General features: G+C 44.4%; 1 protein-coding gene across 2 annotated transcripts in view; it reads left to right on the top strand.

The window, feature by feature from the left end:
* Positions 1-17,926, top strand: part of LOC122551960 (X-ray repair complementing 5) — a 366,827-nt gene that overhangs the window by 35,306 nt on the left and 313,595 nt on the right. For both annotated transcript variants that reach the window (XM_087989448.1, XM_087989447.1), the window contains exon 2: positions 853-966. In XM_087989448.1, the coding sequence (XP_087845574.1) occupies positions 898-966 (69 nt within the window). In that variant the 5' untranslated portion in view covers positions 853-897. The remainder of the gene's footprint in view (positions 1-852; positions 967-17,926) is intronic.

Below are 17,926 nucleotides of genomic sequence, written 5' to 3'. Positions count from 1 at the left end.
CTGATTGAAGTATAGAAAATGCTAAAGGGGATTGATAAGGTGGATGTTGAATAGGTATTCCCCTTGTGGCACATTCTAGAACAAGATGTCATAGATGTAGAGTGAGAGGAGTAAGTAACTGCTTCCCCCAGAGGGTTGTGAATCTGTGGAACTCACTGCCCAGAGTGAAGTGGAGGCAGAATCAGTCAACAGATTCAAGAAAGAAATAGATTTGTTTCTGATGAAAGCGGGATACAGGGCTATGGGGATCAGACAAGAGAATGGAGTTGGGACCAAGATAAGGTAAGTCATGATTATGTTAAGTGAAGGAGCGGGCTCAAAGGGCTGAATTGCCTATTCCCGCTCCTAATTCCTATGTTTCGATGTATGGTACAGGCTGATCAATTGAAGCTTTCAGAAGGAAATTGGATCATTATATAAAAAGGAAAATGTGGCTGGTTATGGGGCAAGGTAGGGAAGTAGCTTTAGGTGGATTGTACCTTCAAAGGGCCAGTGCAGTCATGATGGTTTCCTTTTTTGTTATTGGATGAATCTATGACTTTTAAGTTTCTTTAGTTCTGATGAAAAGTCACTTAAACATTATCTCTTGTTTCACTCCATAGATGCTGCCTGTCTGACCTGCTAAGTATTTCAATTTCAATCTGAGTTTGAGTTGGCCGTACTTTTTATCTTGCTCCGTTCCCATTCCCATTTCTAATAATATGATTGGAAAGTTAAGGAATTCATAAAATTAGTACAAGGTGATAGATATTGATTTTTATGACTTTTAAAAGGTATTTCTGATACCAGCGTTTTAATTTAGCTTAATAATTCTGGCTTAAAGCACAATTATTGCAATTGCTGTTTCCACAGAGTGCTGTAGTCGTGTGCTGGGATGTGGGCTGCACAACAAACAACATGGCTCTGGATGAGGATAGTGCATTTGAACAAGCAAAGAAAGTTGTGCTGATGTTTGTTCAACGTCAGGTAAACTGACCTTTTTTATACTGATGAAATTCTCATTCACATTCAGTTGTCCTAACTGTCCAGAAAACAATAACTTATAGGATGTTAAAGTTGAGGATATTGTCTGAATTTCTATTTATTCCCTGTTTGAAATGCCAACAAAAGCTAGAGGCAAACTTGCAGGCACCACTTATTGGAAATTGATATTCATAGTAATGGACTGTGAAAAACTGGAAGATATGAATACTTAGAGTCATAGAAATGTGTAGCAGCAGGTAGAGTGGGAGCAACGACCGGGTATGTAAGTGACTGCTTTAAAAACTTACCTCATGAATAAGCAGAGCGCACACTGAACAGAAGCGGACACGGGACTGCTGAGTAAGTGAAGTAATATATTTGGGTAGTTGTGTTGTCCAAAACACTACTTAGGTAGTGTCTCCCACCCATCCTCCTCCTCTAACCAAAGAGTTCTGTGTGCCAGATTGGTAAGATAACTAGTTTTTTTATTCTTTATTTTTCAATAATCTCTTTGGGAATTTAGATGAGTGGGAATGGAGGTTAGGTCAATTCACTGTTTCTCCTGCAGAATGTGGGTGGTAAGGGTCACCACTAGTGTCCCTGCTGACTTCATCTGTGAGAAGTGCATCTAATTCTAGCTCCTCGAAAATTGTGTTAGGGAACTGGAGCTGGATGAACTTCAGATCATGCGAGAGGTGGAGAGGGTCATTGAGAGGAGTTACAGGGAGGTAGTCACATCTCAGATACAAGAAAAAGGCAGAAGGGTTACAGTCAGGGGACGGAAAGGGAGCCAGCAGACAGCGCAGGGATTCCCTGTGGCCATTCCCCTCAATAATGTGTACTGTTTTGGGTATTGTTGGGGGGATGACTTACGAGGGGTAAGCCATAAGGTACAGATTTCTGGCACAGAGTCTGTCCCTGTTAGTCAGAAGGGAATAGGGAAGACGAGCAGAGCATTAGTCATTGGGGACTCGGGAGTAAGGGGGATAGATAGGAGGTTCTGTGAGAATGAGAGAGAATGATTGGTGTGTTGCCTCCCTGGTACTGGGGGGAGGGGGGAGAAGCAGGTTCAAGTTGTGGTCCACATAGACAGTAACGACATAGGTAGGAAAAGGGATGGGGATAGTGAGAGCCTTTATCCCTGAATGATGGTTGCTAGCATGAGGGGACATAGCTTTAAACTGAGGGGTGATAAATGTTGGACAGATATCAGAGGTTTTTTCTTTACTCAGTAGTAGGGGCGTGGAATGCAACAGTGGTGTACTCGCCAACTTTAAGGGCATTTAAATGGTCATTGGATGAACGTATGGATGGAATGGACGAGTGTTGTTTAGATGGGTTTCAGATTGGTTCCACTGGTCGGCACAACATAGAGGGCAGAAGGGCCTGTACTGTGCTGTACAGCATGGAAACAGACCCTTTGGTCCAACATGTCCATGCCAACCAGATATCCAGAATTAGTATAGTCCCATTTGGCAGCACTTGGCCCATATTCCTCTAAACCTACCTGTCCATAGACCTATCCAAATGCCATTTAAACGTTGGTACTGTTCCAGCCTCTACCACTTCCTCTGGCAGTTCATTCCTTACATGCACCATCCTCTGCTTGAAAAGTTTGCCCCTTTGGACCTTTTTAAATCTTTTCCCTCTTACCTTGAACCTGTGCCCTCTCATAAGGGGAAAAAACCTTGACTATTTATACTATCCACACCCCTCATGATTTCATAAACCACTATAAGATCTCCCCTGAGCCTCTGACGCTCTGGGTAAAATTGCTTCAACCTATTCAGCTTCTATTTAAAACTCAAGCCCTTCAACCCTGGCAACATCCTTGTAAATCTTTTCTGAACCCTTTCAAGTTTAACAACATCTTTCCTAAAGCAGGGAGACCAGAACTGAATGCAGTGGCCTAACCAATGTCCTGTACAGCCGCAACATGTCCTCCCAACTCCTAGACTCAAGGCACTGACCAATGAAGGAATACAACGCACTTCACCCCACCAACCTCCGCATACAATGCACTTTCTCCTAATTGATTTCAACCGTACTGCGAAGCCTCTTCTAAGGATGCCTACCTTGAAGAAGTTCTTCTCTCTTTACAAAGATCTAAGTGAGTCCCTCTCTTACTGTACCCCCAACTCCTCTCCTCTGTCCTGAAGCTCTTCACCCACGTCCTCAAGCAGACTGGCAAGCACAGCTGCATCTCCTTCCTCAATACTTGCCTACAGAACTGCCTGATTCCACGTGGACTTCGGATCACATTTAGACCAACCCAGCTTGGACCTGAACAGGATACCCAGTTCACACTACAAATCCAAAGCCTTCAACGACGATTCTCTTTTCGGATCCTCTGTTCCGCGCTATCAGCCATGAGCTGCCATGTCCTCTACCTGCAAACAGTCCTACCCCAGCTCAGAGCCACACTTTCCCAGACCTGCAACGAATTTCTGCATCCTCAGAAGGATACATGCACTCAACAAACTGTATTTCTCTATTGCATTGGACATAAAAGAACATAAGCTAAACAAACTTTCATGTACTTTCCTCCATAGACTGGTTTCCTCAAACCTTCCAGAACCTTCTCCTGGCCTCTGGAACCGCCCAGTGCCATTAGCCACTTGGGCGCTCCTTCCACAAACACCATCTCTGGCGACTGACTAAGCACAGGCAGAGACTACAAGCCCACCAACTCCCACAGCTACCTAGATTCACTTCCTCCCACCCTACCTCCAGCAAAAACGCCAACCCTTATTCCCAATTCCTCCGCCACAGTTGTTCCCAGGATGACCAATTCCACCTCAGAAAGTTCCAGATGGCCTCCTTCCTCCATGATCGCAACTTCCCTTCCCACATGGGTGACGATGCCTTCCAGCGTATCTCCTCCACTTCGCGCACCACTGCCCTCCCAACTCAACAAGGACAGAACCACCCTGGTCCTCACCTTCCACCCCACCAATCTCCTCATACAACGCATCATCCTCTGCCAGTTCCGCCACCTCCAAACGGACCCACCACCAGAGATAGATTTCCCTCCACACCTTTATCAACGTTCCGAAAAGACTATTTACTGTGGAAAAGGTTATGGAAGATCTAGACTGTAGAGAAATAGATGGTGACATCTTGCAAGATGTCCAGATTACAGAGGAGGAAGTGCTGGATGTCTTGAAATGGTTAAAGGTGGATAAATCCACAGGACCTGATCAGGTGTACCCGAGAACTCTGTGGGAAGCTAGAGAAGTGATTGCTGGGTCTCTTGCTGAGATATTTGTATCATCGATAGTCACAGGTGAGGTGCCGAAAGACTGGAGGTTGGCAAACGTGGTGCCACTCTTTAAGAAGGGTGGTAAGGACAAGCCAGGGAACTATAGACCAGTGAGCCTGACCTTGGTGGTGGGCAAGTTGTTGGAGGGAATCCTGAGGGACAGGATGTACGTGTATTTGGAAAGGCAAGGACTGTTTCGGGATAGTTAACATGGCTTTGTACGTGGGAAATCATGTCTCACAAAGTTGATTGAGTTTTTTGAAGAAGTAATAAAGAAGATTGATGAGGGCAGAGCATTAGATGTGATCTATATGGACGTCAGTAAGGTGTTCGACAAGGTTCCCCATGGGAGACTGATTAGCAAGGTTAGATCTCATGGATCTCCCATGGGAGAACTAGCCATTTGAATAAAGAACTGGCTCAAAGGTAGAAGTCAGCGGGTGGTGGTGGAGGGTTGGTTTTCAGACTGGAGGCCTGTGACCAGTGGAGTGCCACAAGGATCGGTGCTGAGTCCTCTGCTTTTTGTTATTTACATAAACGATTTGGATGCAAGCATAAGAGGTACAGTTAGTAAGTTTGCAGATGACACTAAAATTGGAGGTGTAGTAGACAGCGAGAGGGTTACCTCAGATTACAACAGGATCTGGACCAGATGGGCCAATGGGCTGAGAAGTGGCAGATGGAGTTTAATTCAGATAAATGCGAGGTGCTGCATTTTGGGAAAGCATATCTTAGCAGGACTTATACACTTAATGGTAAGGTTCTAGGGAGTGTTGCTGAACAAAGAGACCTTGGAGTGCAGGTTCATAGCTCCTTGAAAGTGGAGTTGCAGGTAGATTGGATAGTGAAGAAGGCGTTTGGTATGCTTTCCTTTATTGGTCAGAGTATTGAGTACAGAAGTTGGGAGGTCATGTTGCGACTGTACAGGACATTGGTGAGGCCACTGTTGGAATATTGCATGCAATTCTGGTCTCCTTCCTATCGGAAAGATGTTGTGAAACTTGAAAAGGTTCAGAAAAGATTTACAAGGATGTAGCCAGGGTTGGAGGATCTGAGCTACATGGAGAGGCTGAACAGGCTGGGGCTGTTTTCCCTGGAGTGTCAGAGGCTGAGTGGTGACCTTATAGGGGTTTACAAAATTATGAGGGGCATGGATAGGATAAATAGGCAAAGTCTTTTTCCTGGGTTGGGGGAGTCCAGAACTTGAGGGCATAGTTTTAGGGTGAGAGGGGGAAGATATAAAAGAGACCTAAGGGGCAGCGTTTTCACACAGAGGGTGGTACTTGTATGGAATGAGCTGCCAGAGGATGTGGTGGAGGCTAGTAAAATTGCAACATTTAGGAGGCATTTGGATGGGTATATGAATAGGAAGGGTTTGGAGGGATATGGGCCGTGTGCTGGCAGGTGGGAGTAGATTGGGTTGGGATATCTGGTCGGCATGGTTCGGTTGGACCGAAGGGTCTGTTTCCATGCTGTACATCTCTATGACTCTATGACTATTCCCTCCACGACTTCCTTGTCAGGTCCACACTCCCCCACCAGCCCACATCCCACTTCTGGCACCTTTCCCTGCCACCGCAGGAAGTGCAAAACCTGCACCCATACAACTCCCCTCACCTCAGTCCAAGGCCCCAAGGAATCCTTCCACATCCATCACAAATTCACCTGTACCTTTACCAATGTCATCTACTGCATCCATTGCACCTGGTGTGGTCTCCTACATACTGGGAAGACAGGATGCCTTTGTGTAGATCGTATCAAAGAACATCTCTGGGACACCTGCATCCACGAAACCCACCATCCTGAGGCTGAACACTTCAACTCCCCCTCCCACTCAGTCAAGGACATGCAGATCCTGGCCTCTTTCACCGCCAAACTGTTACCACCTGACGCCTGGAGGAGAAACGGCTCATTTTCCACTTTGGGACCCTGCAACCATACGGGATAAATGTGGATTTCAACAGCTTCCTCATTTCCCCTCCTGCCATATTATCCCAGTCCCAAGCCTCCAACTTGGCACCATCGTCTGGACCCGTTCATCACTTCCCCTACTGACCTATCACCTTCTCCCTCACCTTCATCACCTATCACTTTCCGATGTACCATGTACTTCTATGTCCACGGTGGAGTAGTGGACAGTTTGGAAGAACGTTACAGGTTGCAGGGGGACTTGGATAAACTACAGAATTGGGCTGAGAGGTGGCAAATGGAGTTCAATGCTGCTAAATGTGAGGTGATGCACTTTGGGAAGAATAACAGGAAGGCAGAGTACTGGGTCAATGGCAAGATTCCTGGTCGTGTGGGTGTGCAGAAGGATCTTGGAATCACTGTACATAGATCCCTGAAAGTTGCCACCCACGTGGATAGTGCTGTGAAGAAGGTATACGGTGTGTTAGGTTTCATTCGTAGAGGAATTGAGTTCCGGAGCCACAATTGAGTTCGGGGCGGCACAGTGGCTCAGTGGTTAGCACTGCTGCCTCACAGCACCAGAGTCCCAGTTCGATTCCAGCCTTGGGCGACTGTCTGTGTGGTGTTTGCACGTTCTCCCCGTGTCTGCGTGAGTTTCTTCCGGGTGTTCCAGTTTCCTCCCACAATCCAAAGAGGTGCAGGTCAGGTGAATTAGCCATGCTAAATTGCCCATAGGTTAGGTGCATTAGTCAGAGGGAAATGGGTCTGGGTGGGTTACTCTTCGGAGGGTCGGTGTGGACTTGTTGGGCCGAAGGGCCTGTTTCCACACTGTAGGAAATCTAATCTAACCTAATCTAATAATCATGTTGCACCCATACAAAACACAGATGCAGCTACACTTGGAATATTGTGTACAGTTCTGGTCCCCATATTTCAGGAAGAATATGGAAGCATTGGGAAAGGTGCAGAGGAGGTTTACCAAGATGTTGCCTGGTCTGGAGGGAAGGTCTTATGAGGAAAGGCTGAGAGACTTGGATCTGTTTTCATTGGAAAGAAGAAGGCTATGGGGGGATTTGATAGAGACATACAAGAGATTCAGAGGATTAAATTAGGTAGACAGTGGAAGTCAACTGCGAATCCTCTTGCAAGGATGCCTGCCTTGAAGAAGTTTTCCTCCTCTCTCTACAAGAATCTCAGTGAGTCTCTCTCTCACTGCAACCCCCAGGTCATCTCCTCTGCCCTGAAGCTACCACCCTCATGACCTGTCCTACCTGCCTGTCTTCCTTTCTACCTATCCACTCCACTCTCCTCTCTGACCTATCACCTTCATCCCCACCCCCATTCAAACATTGTACTCTTTGCTACGTTCCCCCACCCTCCTGTCTGACCTATTGCCTCCATCCCCACCCCCATTCACCTATTGTACTCTATGCTACTTTCTCCCCACCCCCACCCCCCTCTCATTTATCTCTCCATTCTGCAGGTACCCTGCCTGTATTCCTGTTGAAGGGCTTTTGCCCGAAACGTCGATTTTCCTGCTCCTCGGATGCTACCTGACCTGCTGAGCTTTTCCAGCACCACTCTAATCTAGACTGTGGTTTCCAGTATCTGTAGTCCTTGTTTTTACCTCGTGAAAGTCTTTTTCCTAGGATGATGTTAGCTTGTATGAAGGGGCATAATTACAAATTGAGGGGTGATAGATTTAAGACAGATGTCAGAGGCAGGTTCTTTACTAGGCGAGTGGTAAGGGCGTGGAATGGCTTACCTGCTAATATAGTCAACTCAGCCACATTAGGGAGATTTAGATAAGCACATGGATGATTTTGGGATGGTGAAGAGGAGCGAGCTGAGAATAGTTCGCAGGTCGTCGCAACATCAAGGGCTGAAGGGCCTGTTCTGTGCTGTATTGTTCTATGTTCTATGTTCATCCCAACCCCACTCCCATTCATTTCTCAGCCCCAATCCACAAACCTCATTCCTAATGAAGGGCTTATGCTCGAAACGTCAATTCTACTGCTCCTTGGATGCTGCCTGACCTGCTGTTCTTTTCCAGCACCACACTCTCAACACTGACCAATGAAGGCAAGCATATCAAACACCTTTACTATTCTGTATACCTGCAACTCCATTTTGTGAATGGATTGAAAAGTGTTTTTACAATATGGTTACTTGGCGAATCAGGTTAATAGTTGTGCATGCTCTGATTCTCTGCTGTTTATGGAAGTCAAATGAATTTGGGGAAAAAAGACAGGTAAAACCTTTAGGAGGAGAGAGGTTTCTGGAAGGTCTTTAATTATTGGACAACCTTTGGGAAAAGCTTATATGCTGATGATCAACTAGCAACCTTCCCTGAACTTAATTTCTGTTTCCATGTACCTATTTGGTCATAAGAATAAAACCTCAGAAGAAGCTGCAAATCTCTTTCCCACTCTCAGTTGAAGTTTTTGGGAATCTAATTACATTTCCAAATATCAGAATTTCTTAGGTTCAGAATTTCAGACTATTTAATGTTCTTGCAAAGGTATTTATTTCCCATTCCCAATTGCCCAGAGGGTAGTTAAAAGTTAATGATATTGCTGTGGTCCTGGAGTCACACATAAGCCCAACCATATAAGGATGGCAGATTTCCTTTCCTAAAGAACATAAATGAACCTAATTTTTGTTTTCTGACAATCAACAGTGTTTACATATTTGATATTAGGCTAGCTATTTTAATTCCAGATTTTTGTTGAATTTATATTTCATCATCTGTCAGTGTTTTTTTTTCAGAGATCCTTACACATTTGATGCAACTGCAGATGCCAACTTCTGTGAACAACAACCAAATTTTATTAAGCACAGTACAGAACAACCTTTGGAGAAACCCTGAACACTCCTGGCCATGCTTGCGAGGTGTGTCCAGGGAAGCTCCCTGAACAAAAGAAACAGTCCTTCCTTTATACAAAATCTTTACATCACAGTTAGTAATGCCCACAAGACACCCCCAGTTACTCCCTCACAGTCACATGCCTCTCGAGACAACCCCCAACATCATGGTAAACCTTTCTGTATCCTCTCTAAAGCCTTCACATCCTTCCTGTAATTTGGGGAGCAGAATGAATGCAGTACTCCTAAGTGTGACCTAATCAAGGTTTAATAAAGCTGCAACATGACATCCTGATTTTCGTACTTAATTCCCCAACCAATAAAGGCAAGCACGTTATACGCCTTCTTTATAACCCGATGTACTTGCAATGTCACTTTCAGGGAGCTATTAAGTTGAACCCAGATACTCCACTGTATATCAATGCTGTTCAGGGTGCTACCATTAACTGTATACTTATCCTTAATGTTTGATCTCTCAGAGTGTAACACCTCACATTTACCCAGATTAAACTCCATTATCCGCCCAGATCTGCAACTGATCAATATCCAGCTGTATCCATTGACAACCTTCTACACTATCCACAACTCCATCGATCTTTGTATAATCTGCTAATCTATGAACCCACCCATTTATATTTTTATCCAAGTCATTTATATATGTCACAAACAGCGGAAGTCCCAGTACGATCCCTGCGAACACTGCTAGTCATGGATCTCCAGCCAGAAAAACCCTCTTCCAACATTACCTTCTACAGGCAAGCCAATTTTGAATCCATGCAGCCAAGTCACCGTGGATCCTATACATTTTAATCTTCTAGATGAACCTACCATAAGGGATCTTCTTGAAAGCCTTACTAAAATCTATGTCGACAATATCCACTGCTCTACCTTCATCGATCACCTTTGTTGCCCCCTTGGAAAATTCAGTCAAGTTAGTAATACATAACTTGCCCTGCACAAAGCCGTGCTGACTGTCCCTAATTAGGCCATGGCAAAAGTGAGGACTGCAGATGCTGGAAACCAGAGTCCAGATTAGAGTGCTGCTGGAAAAGCCCGAAACATCGATTTTCCTGCTCCTCGGATGCTGCCTGAACTGCTGTGCTTTTCCAGCACCACTCTAATCTAATTAGGCCATGCTTTTCCAAATGCGTGTAAATCCTATCCATAAAATTTCTCTCCACAATAGCTTCCCAACTACTAATGTGAGATTCATCAGTCTATAGTTTCCCAGATTATCCCCATTTCCCGTCTTGATCAGAGCAACAACATTAGCTACTCACCAGTCCTTCCTGACCTCTCCAGTGCCCATTTCTGTGCTGTACAGTTCTTTGTTCTATGGCCCTAGTGCTATAATCCCCAACCAGTGGAAGTAGTTTATCTTTATCTACCCTGCCTTTTCTGTAGGAACTGGCGGATCCCATTGTAGGTTATAGTGACCACATCTGCAGCAGGTGTTGGTTGTTTGAGGAACTTTGGTTCAGAGTTGATGAGCTAGAGTCTGACATTCGAACACTGCAACACACGAGGAGAATTTCTTGGATGCTGTGTTTCAGGAGGCAGTCACACCCTTTAGATTAACAACCTCAAATTTGGTCAGTTGTCCCAGACAGGAGGGTGTGACTATGAGTGAGACAAGTAGACGGATCCAAGAGGTAGTGCTGAAGGAGCCTCAGCTCTTGAGCTTGTCGAATAGATTTGAGATTCTTGCTCCCAGTGTGAGTAAGAGTGGGCGCTGTAGGGAGAATGAGCAAACTGACCAGAGCACAGTGAAACAAAGAACCATTCAAGAGGTGGGATAAACGAGAAATGTACTTGTGATTGGGAGTAGTGTAGTCAGGAGATTAGACACTTTTGTCCGTGGCCAGGATCAGGAGTCTCAAAATGTGTCGCCTGCCTGGTGCCTGCATTCAGGATATCTAATCTGGACTGCAGAGGAGTTTGGAGTGGGAAGGGAAATATCCAGTTGTCACGGTCCATATAGGTACCAATGGATATAGGTAAAAAGAGGAAAAAGGTTCTGCTGAGGGAATATGAGCCGCCAGGTGCTACATTAGAAAGCATAACCAAAAAGGTAATAAACTACGATTACCATGAAAAAATTGGCACAGGATCTGCAAGATTAAAGAGGTAAACATATGGTTCAAAGATTGATGTTGGAGAAACAGGTTTGAATTCCAGGATATTGCCAACTCTCTCCCTCCCAGTATTGATGTTGATGAGACTGGCTCCACCTGAATGATGCTGGGAGTAAAGTGTTATGACACAGAGTAAACCCTTCTACTAATTTAACTAAACACACAGAAAAGCTCACCTTGCCTCGTAATCTGTTGAAGTATGAGTAACCGAGAACTACCCAAATTCCACTATTTACATAGAACATAGAACATTACAATGCAGTACAGGCCCTTCGGACCTCGATGTTGTGCTGACCTGTTATACCAATCCAATGACGACTTAAATGTTCTTGAAGTTGGCGAATGTACTACCATTGCAGGCAAAGCATTCCATACCCTTACTACTCTCTGAGTAAAGAAACTACCTCTGACATCTGTCCTATATCTATCACCCCTCAATTTAAAGCTATGCCCCCTCATGCTCGCCATCACCATACTTGGAAAAGGGCTCTCCCGTCCACCCTATCTAACCCTCTGATTATCTTATATGTCTCTATTAAGTCACCTCTCAACCTTCTTCTCTCCAACGAAAACAGCCTAAAGTCCCTCAGCCTTTCCTAGTAAGACCTTCCCTCCATACCAGGCAACATCCTAGTAAATCTCCTTTGCACCCTTTTCAAAGCTTCCACATCCTTCTTATAATGTGGTGACCAGAACTGTACACAATACTCCAAGTGTGGCCGCTGTAGCATAACCTCATGGTTCCGGAACTCGGTTCCTCTATTAATAAAAGCTAAAATACTACATGCCTTCTTAACAACCCTGTCAACCTGGGTGGCAACTTTCAAGGATCTGTGTACCTGGACACCGAGATCTCTCTGCTCATCTACACAACCAAGAATCTTACCATTAGCTCAGTACTTTGCATTCTGGTTACTCCGACCAAAGTGAATCACCTCACACTTGCTCGCATTAAACTCCATTTGCCACCTCTCAGCCCAGCTCTGCAGCTTATCTATATCTCTCTGTAACCTACAACATCCTTCGTCACTATCCACAACTCCAATTTATTCTTTAACTCCAAAAGAGAACATTAAGCAACAACTATCTACAACTGCAAGCTTCCTTTGTCTTAACGGTTTATCTACCTCCCACTCTAAAACAGTGTACTGGTCCAATAAAGCCCCTGTAAAGTTTACAGCAATTTACAGTTTTCAAAAGCAGTTGTCATCTTCGTGTGTTGAACTTCCTGTCTGGGACGTCTTCGGTCTTTTGCTGCAAAGGTGTTTCATACAAAAAAGGTATCTTTTACAGATAGGGTGTGCAGGCAGTCTATCAATGGAAGTACGTGCTCTTTATCTCCAGCTAACTGTTCAAAATGCTTGCTTTTTATACCCCAAAATATCAGATTGTCTCATTGGTTTGATGTTGTCAAAACTTAAAATTCAAATTTGATTTGAGTTTTAGTATTTTGGGGCATAATTTAAACTGGTTGAATTTGAATGGTTGTGAAAACAAATCATTATCTGAATTACAGCTCAAATGTTTTTTACACTCTGTTTTGGCACTCAGTCTCATGACTGGTTTTCAACTTTCACTCTCTTAAAGGTATAGTACACATCTTCAATTCCACCTCAAGAGTCCTTGCGAATTACTTAATTGGGGCTATGGATTGGGCTTTAAACTAAATAGTGGGGGCTGTGGGTACATTTGCATGGAAAATTGTAGACAAGATTTAAAGGGCAGGAGGGCTCAGCCGTTTCCAGTACAAGTAATAAGAAGGTATGGAAAGGCTCAGGAATCTAACTGCAGGCACAGCAGATAAAGGGACAGTCTCTTTAGATGTCCAGAAAAGAGGGGCAGACAACGCAGGATTGGAGATGTTGTACTTAAATGCATGCAGTATATGAAACAAGACCAGTGAACTTGCAGCGCAGATTGAAATTGGTGGGTGTGGTGTTATGGGCATCACAGATATGGCTATAAGGTAATCAGGGCTGGGAGCTAAATATCGAAGGAGGTGTGACCTATTAAAAGGACAGGCAGATAAACAAAGGGGGTGGGGTTACTTTATTGGTAAGAAATGACAATAAATCAATATCAAGAAGTGATATATAGATCATGATACAAGTTGTATACAGTCCTCGTAGCAATAGTCAGGATATGAAGAAGAAAATAAATCAGAAGATAGAAATGGCATGTAAGAAAGGCACCATTACAATAATAATGGAGCACTTCAGTATGCAGGTGGGCTGGGGAAAATCAGATTGATCAAGAAAAGGAATTTTTGGGAAGCCAGAGGATTGGGGAGCCTTTTGAAAAACAGCAGAGGATAACTATAAAAAAGCAATAATGGATGAGAAGATGAAATGAGAGAGTAAGCTAGCTAGTAGTATGAAAGAAGATTGTAAAACTTTTTTTATTTTTTTTACAAAGGCGAGAGAAAAGCAAGAATGGACATTGGACCACTGGAAAATGAGGGTGGAGAAGTAGTAATGGGGAACAAAGAAATGGCAGAGGAACTGAATAGATATTTTATGTCAGTTTTCACAGTGGAAGACACCAGAAACATACCAAAATTATAAAATCATGGAATCCCTACACTGTGGATGCAGACTATTTGGCCCATTGAGTCCACACTGACTTTGAGAGCATTCCATTCAGACCCAACCCCTACCCTGCATTTCCCATGGCCAATCCACCCAACCTGCACATCTTTGGACTTGGGGAGGAAACCGGAACAGCTAGAAGAAACCCACACAGACATGCGGAAATGTGCAAACTCCATAGAGACAGTTGTCTGAGGGTGGAATTGATTCTGGATCGCTGGTGCTGTGAGGGCAATGATGTCCTGCCCCTTCAAGAGAATTGGGGGCTGAGGTGTGTGAAGCGGACATCATTAAGGAAAAGGCGCTGGAGAAGTCACCCAGGCTACACCCCAGAGTTCTGAAGGAGATCGCTGAGGAGATTGTAGAGATTTTGATGGTGATTTTGAGGAATCACCGAAGTCAGGGAGGGTACCAGAGGACTGGAAAGTGGCTAATGTTAAAGCCCTGCTTAAGAACAGAGGGAGGCAGAAGGTGGGAAACCATAGGCTGATTAGCCTGATGTCTGCCATTGGTAAAACTTTAGAGTCCATTGTTAAGGATGAGATTGCAGAGTACTTGGAAGTGCATGGTAAAATCTGGCAGAAGCAGCACAGCTTTGTCAATGGTATGTCATGTCTGACAAGTCTGTTTTGAATGCTTTGAGGAGGTTATGGACAAGTTAGACAAAGAAGAGCTAGCGGATGTGATCTCTTTGGATTTCCAGAAATCCTTTGACAAGGTGGCGCACAGGATGCTGCTAAGATAAGATGCCGATAAGGACATTGTTGCCCGCTACCGATAAGGACATTGTTGTCAATGTGAATACTGAGTCTCAATTAAGTAGAATGGATGGCTTTGAGGTATGTAGAGAAGAGGTCTTGGAAATTCTGGAAAGGGTGAAAATAGATAAGTCCCCTGGGCCTGATGGCATTTATCCTAGGATTCTCTGGGAAGCAAGGGAGGAGATTGCAGAGCCATTGGCCTTGATTTTTATGTCCTTGTTGTCTACAGGAGTAGTGCCAGAAGATTGGAGGCTAGCAAATGTGGTTCCCTTGTTCAAGAAGGGGAGTAGGGATAACCCTAGTAACTATAGGTCGGTGAGTCTCACTTCTGTTGTGGGCAAAGTCTTAGAGAGAATTGTAAGGGATAGGATTTGTGAACATCTGGATAGGAATAATGTGATCAAGGATAGTCAGCATGGTTTTGTGAAGGGCAGGTTGTGCCTCACAAACCTTATTGAATTCTTTGAGAAGGTGACTAAGGAGGTGGACGAGGGGAAAGCGGTAGATGTGGTGTATATGGATTTTAGTAAGGTGTTTGATAAGGTTCCCCATGGTAGGCTACTGCAAAAAATACGGAGGTATGGCATTGAGGGTGAGTTGGAGGTTTGGATTAGGAGTTGGCTGGCCGGAAGAAGACAGAGGGTAGTAGTTGATGGCAAAGGTTCATCTTGGAGTGCCGTCACTAGCGGTGTTCCGCAAGGATCTGTTTTAGGACCATTGCTGTTTGTCATTTTTATAAATGACCTGGAGGAGGGGTTAGAAGGTTGGGTGAGCAAGTTTGCAGATGATACGAAAGTCGGAGGAGTTGTAGACAGTGAGGAAGGACGTGGCAGGTTACAGCGGGATATAGATAAGCTGCAGAACTGGGCAGAAAGGTGGCAAATGGAGTTCAATGTAGCTAGGTGTGAGGTGATTCACTTTGGTAAGAGTAACAAAAAGATGGGGTACTGGGCTAATGGTCGGATACTTGGTAGTGTGGATGAGCAGAGGGATCTTGGTGTCCATGTACACAGATCTTTGAAAGTTGCCACCCAGGTAAATAGTGCGGTGAAGAAGGCATATGGCGTACTGGCTTTTATTGGTAAAGGAATTGAGTTCCGGAGTACTGAGGTCATGTTGCAGTTGTATAAGACTCTGGTGCAGCCGCATCTGGGGTATTGTGTGCAGTTTTGTTCGCCATACTATAGGAAGGATGTGGAGGCACTGGAACGGGTGCAGAGGAGGTTTACCAGGATGTTGCCTGATATGGTAGAAAGATCGTATGAGGAAAGGCTGAGGCACTTGGGGTTGTTTTCATTGGAGAAAAGAAGGTTTAGGGGTGACTTGATAGAGGTGTACAAGATGATTAGGGGTTTAGATAGGGTCGACAGTGAGAATCTTTTTCCACGTATGGAGTCAGCTATTACAAGGGGGCATAGCTTTAAATTAAGGGGGGGTAGGTATAGGACAGATGTTAGGGGTAGGTTCTTTACTCAACAAGTCGTGAGTTCGTGGAATGCCCTGCCAGTAGCAGTGGTGGACTCTCCCTCATTATGGGCATTTAAGCGGGCATTGGATAGGCATATGGAGGATAGTGGGCTAGTGTAGGTTAGGTGGGCTTGGATCGGCGTAACATCGAGGGCCGAAGGGCCTGTACTGCGCTGTATTCTTCTCTTTTCTATGTTCTAAGATAAGGGCCCATGATGTTTGGGGCAAGGCACTGGCATGGATAGAGGATTGGCTAACTGGCAGAAAGCAGAGAATAGGGATAAAGGGTTTTTTTTAGGATGGTTTGTGGAATTCCGTTGGTGTCAAATTGGAACCACAACTATTCACATTATACATTCGTGATCTGGATGAAAGAACTGAGGGTGTTGTTGCTAAATTTGCAGATGACACAAAAGTAGATGGACGGACAGGTAGTGTTGAGGAAGCTGGGAAGTTGCAAAATCACTTGGACAGGCCAGGCAAGTGGGCAAAACAGTGGTAGATAGAATACAATGTGGAAAAAATGTTAGATTATATTTTTTGTAGGAAGAATAGAGGCAAAGACTATTTTCTAAATGGGGAAAGAGCTTGGAAATCTGAAGCGCAAAGGGACTTGGGAATCCTCGTTCAGGATTCTCTTAAGGTTAGCATACAGGTTCAGTTGGCAGTTAGGAAGGCAAATGCAGTGTTGAATACAAGAGCAGAGATGGACGCTAAAGCTGTATAAATCTCTGTGCAGACCACATTTGGAATATTGGGAGCAGTTTTGGGCCCTGTATCAAAGGAGAGATGTACTAGCATTGGAGGGGGTTAGAGGATGTTTGCTAGAATGATCTGGTGAAGAAGAACTTTTCATATGAGGAGGAATAGAGGACTCTGGGTCTGTACTCGATGGAGTTTAGAAGGATGAGGGGGAATCCAGTTGAAACATACAGGATACTGAGATGCCAGGACAGTAATGACATGGAGAAGAAGTTTCCACGAGTAGGAGAGACGAGCACCCAAAGGCACACCCTCAGGGTGAAGAAACAACCCTTTAGAAGTCAGAGGAGGAGGAATTTCTTCAGCTAGTGGGTAGTTAATCTGTGGAACTGATTGTTGCAGAAGGCTGTGGAAGCCAAGTCATTCAGTATATTTAAAACAGAAATAGTTAAATTCTAGATTAGTTCAGGGTTCCAGGGAGAAGGCAGGAGAAAGGGCTTGATAAACATATCAGACATAATCAAATGGTGGTCTTGCTAATGTTTTGAAGACTTTGATCAGAGAAAACAAACCAAATTTGTTTTATCTTTCCTTATAACTTAATGCCTGAAGTCCAGGTGTCATTCTTGTAACTTATTTTGCCTCCAAGCCAAAATACCTTTCTAAGGTGTGGGGCCCAGACCTAGAACATAGAACATTACAGCGCAGTACAGGCCCTTCGGCCCTCGATGTTGCGCCATCCTGTCATACTAATCTGAAGCTCATCCCACCTACACTATTCCATGTACGTCCATATGCCTGTCCAATGACGACTTAAATGCACTTAAACTTGGCGAATCTACTACCGTTGCAGGCAAAGCATTCCATACCCTTACTACTCTCTGCTCACACTATTCAAGGAGAGGTCTAACCAAGGTTCCAGGGGAATGGGCTCCATTTGTGCCGTAACACTTGTGTGATTTTAGTCTACTGCTGTGAAAAAGTTAATCAGTAAGAAACACAGAAGGGCAGCATTGACCTAGTGGTATTAATATCAGACTATTAATCCAAAAACTCAGCTCGTGTTCTGGGAGCTTGGGTTCAAATCCCGCCATGGCAGATGGTAGAATTGGAATTCAGTAAAACAAAAATCTGGAATTAAGAGTCTAATGAAGAACATTGTTGATTGTTGGAAAAACCCATCTGCTTGAGTAATGTTCTTTAGGGAAGGAAATCTGCCATCCTTACATAATCTGGCCTAGATGCGACTCCAAACCCACATCAATATGGTTTATT

This window comes from Chiloscyllium plagiosum, unplaced genomic scaffold (assembly GCF_037043375.1).
Source record: "Chiloscyllium plagiosum isolate Xiang-an unplaced genomic scaffold, Cpla_swu_hap1 HiC_scaffold_7, whole genome shotgun sequence".
Classification (NCBI taxonomy): Eukaryota; Metazoa; Chordata; class Chondrichthyes; order Orectolobiformes; family Hemiscylliidae; genus Chiloscyllium; species Chiloscyllium plagiosum.
Note: the sequence above shows the minus strand (reverse complement) of the source record. Positions and strands in the feature narration are given on the sequence as shown.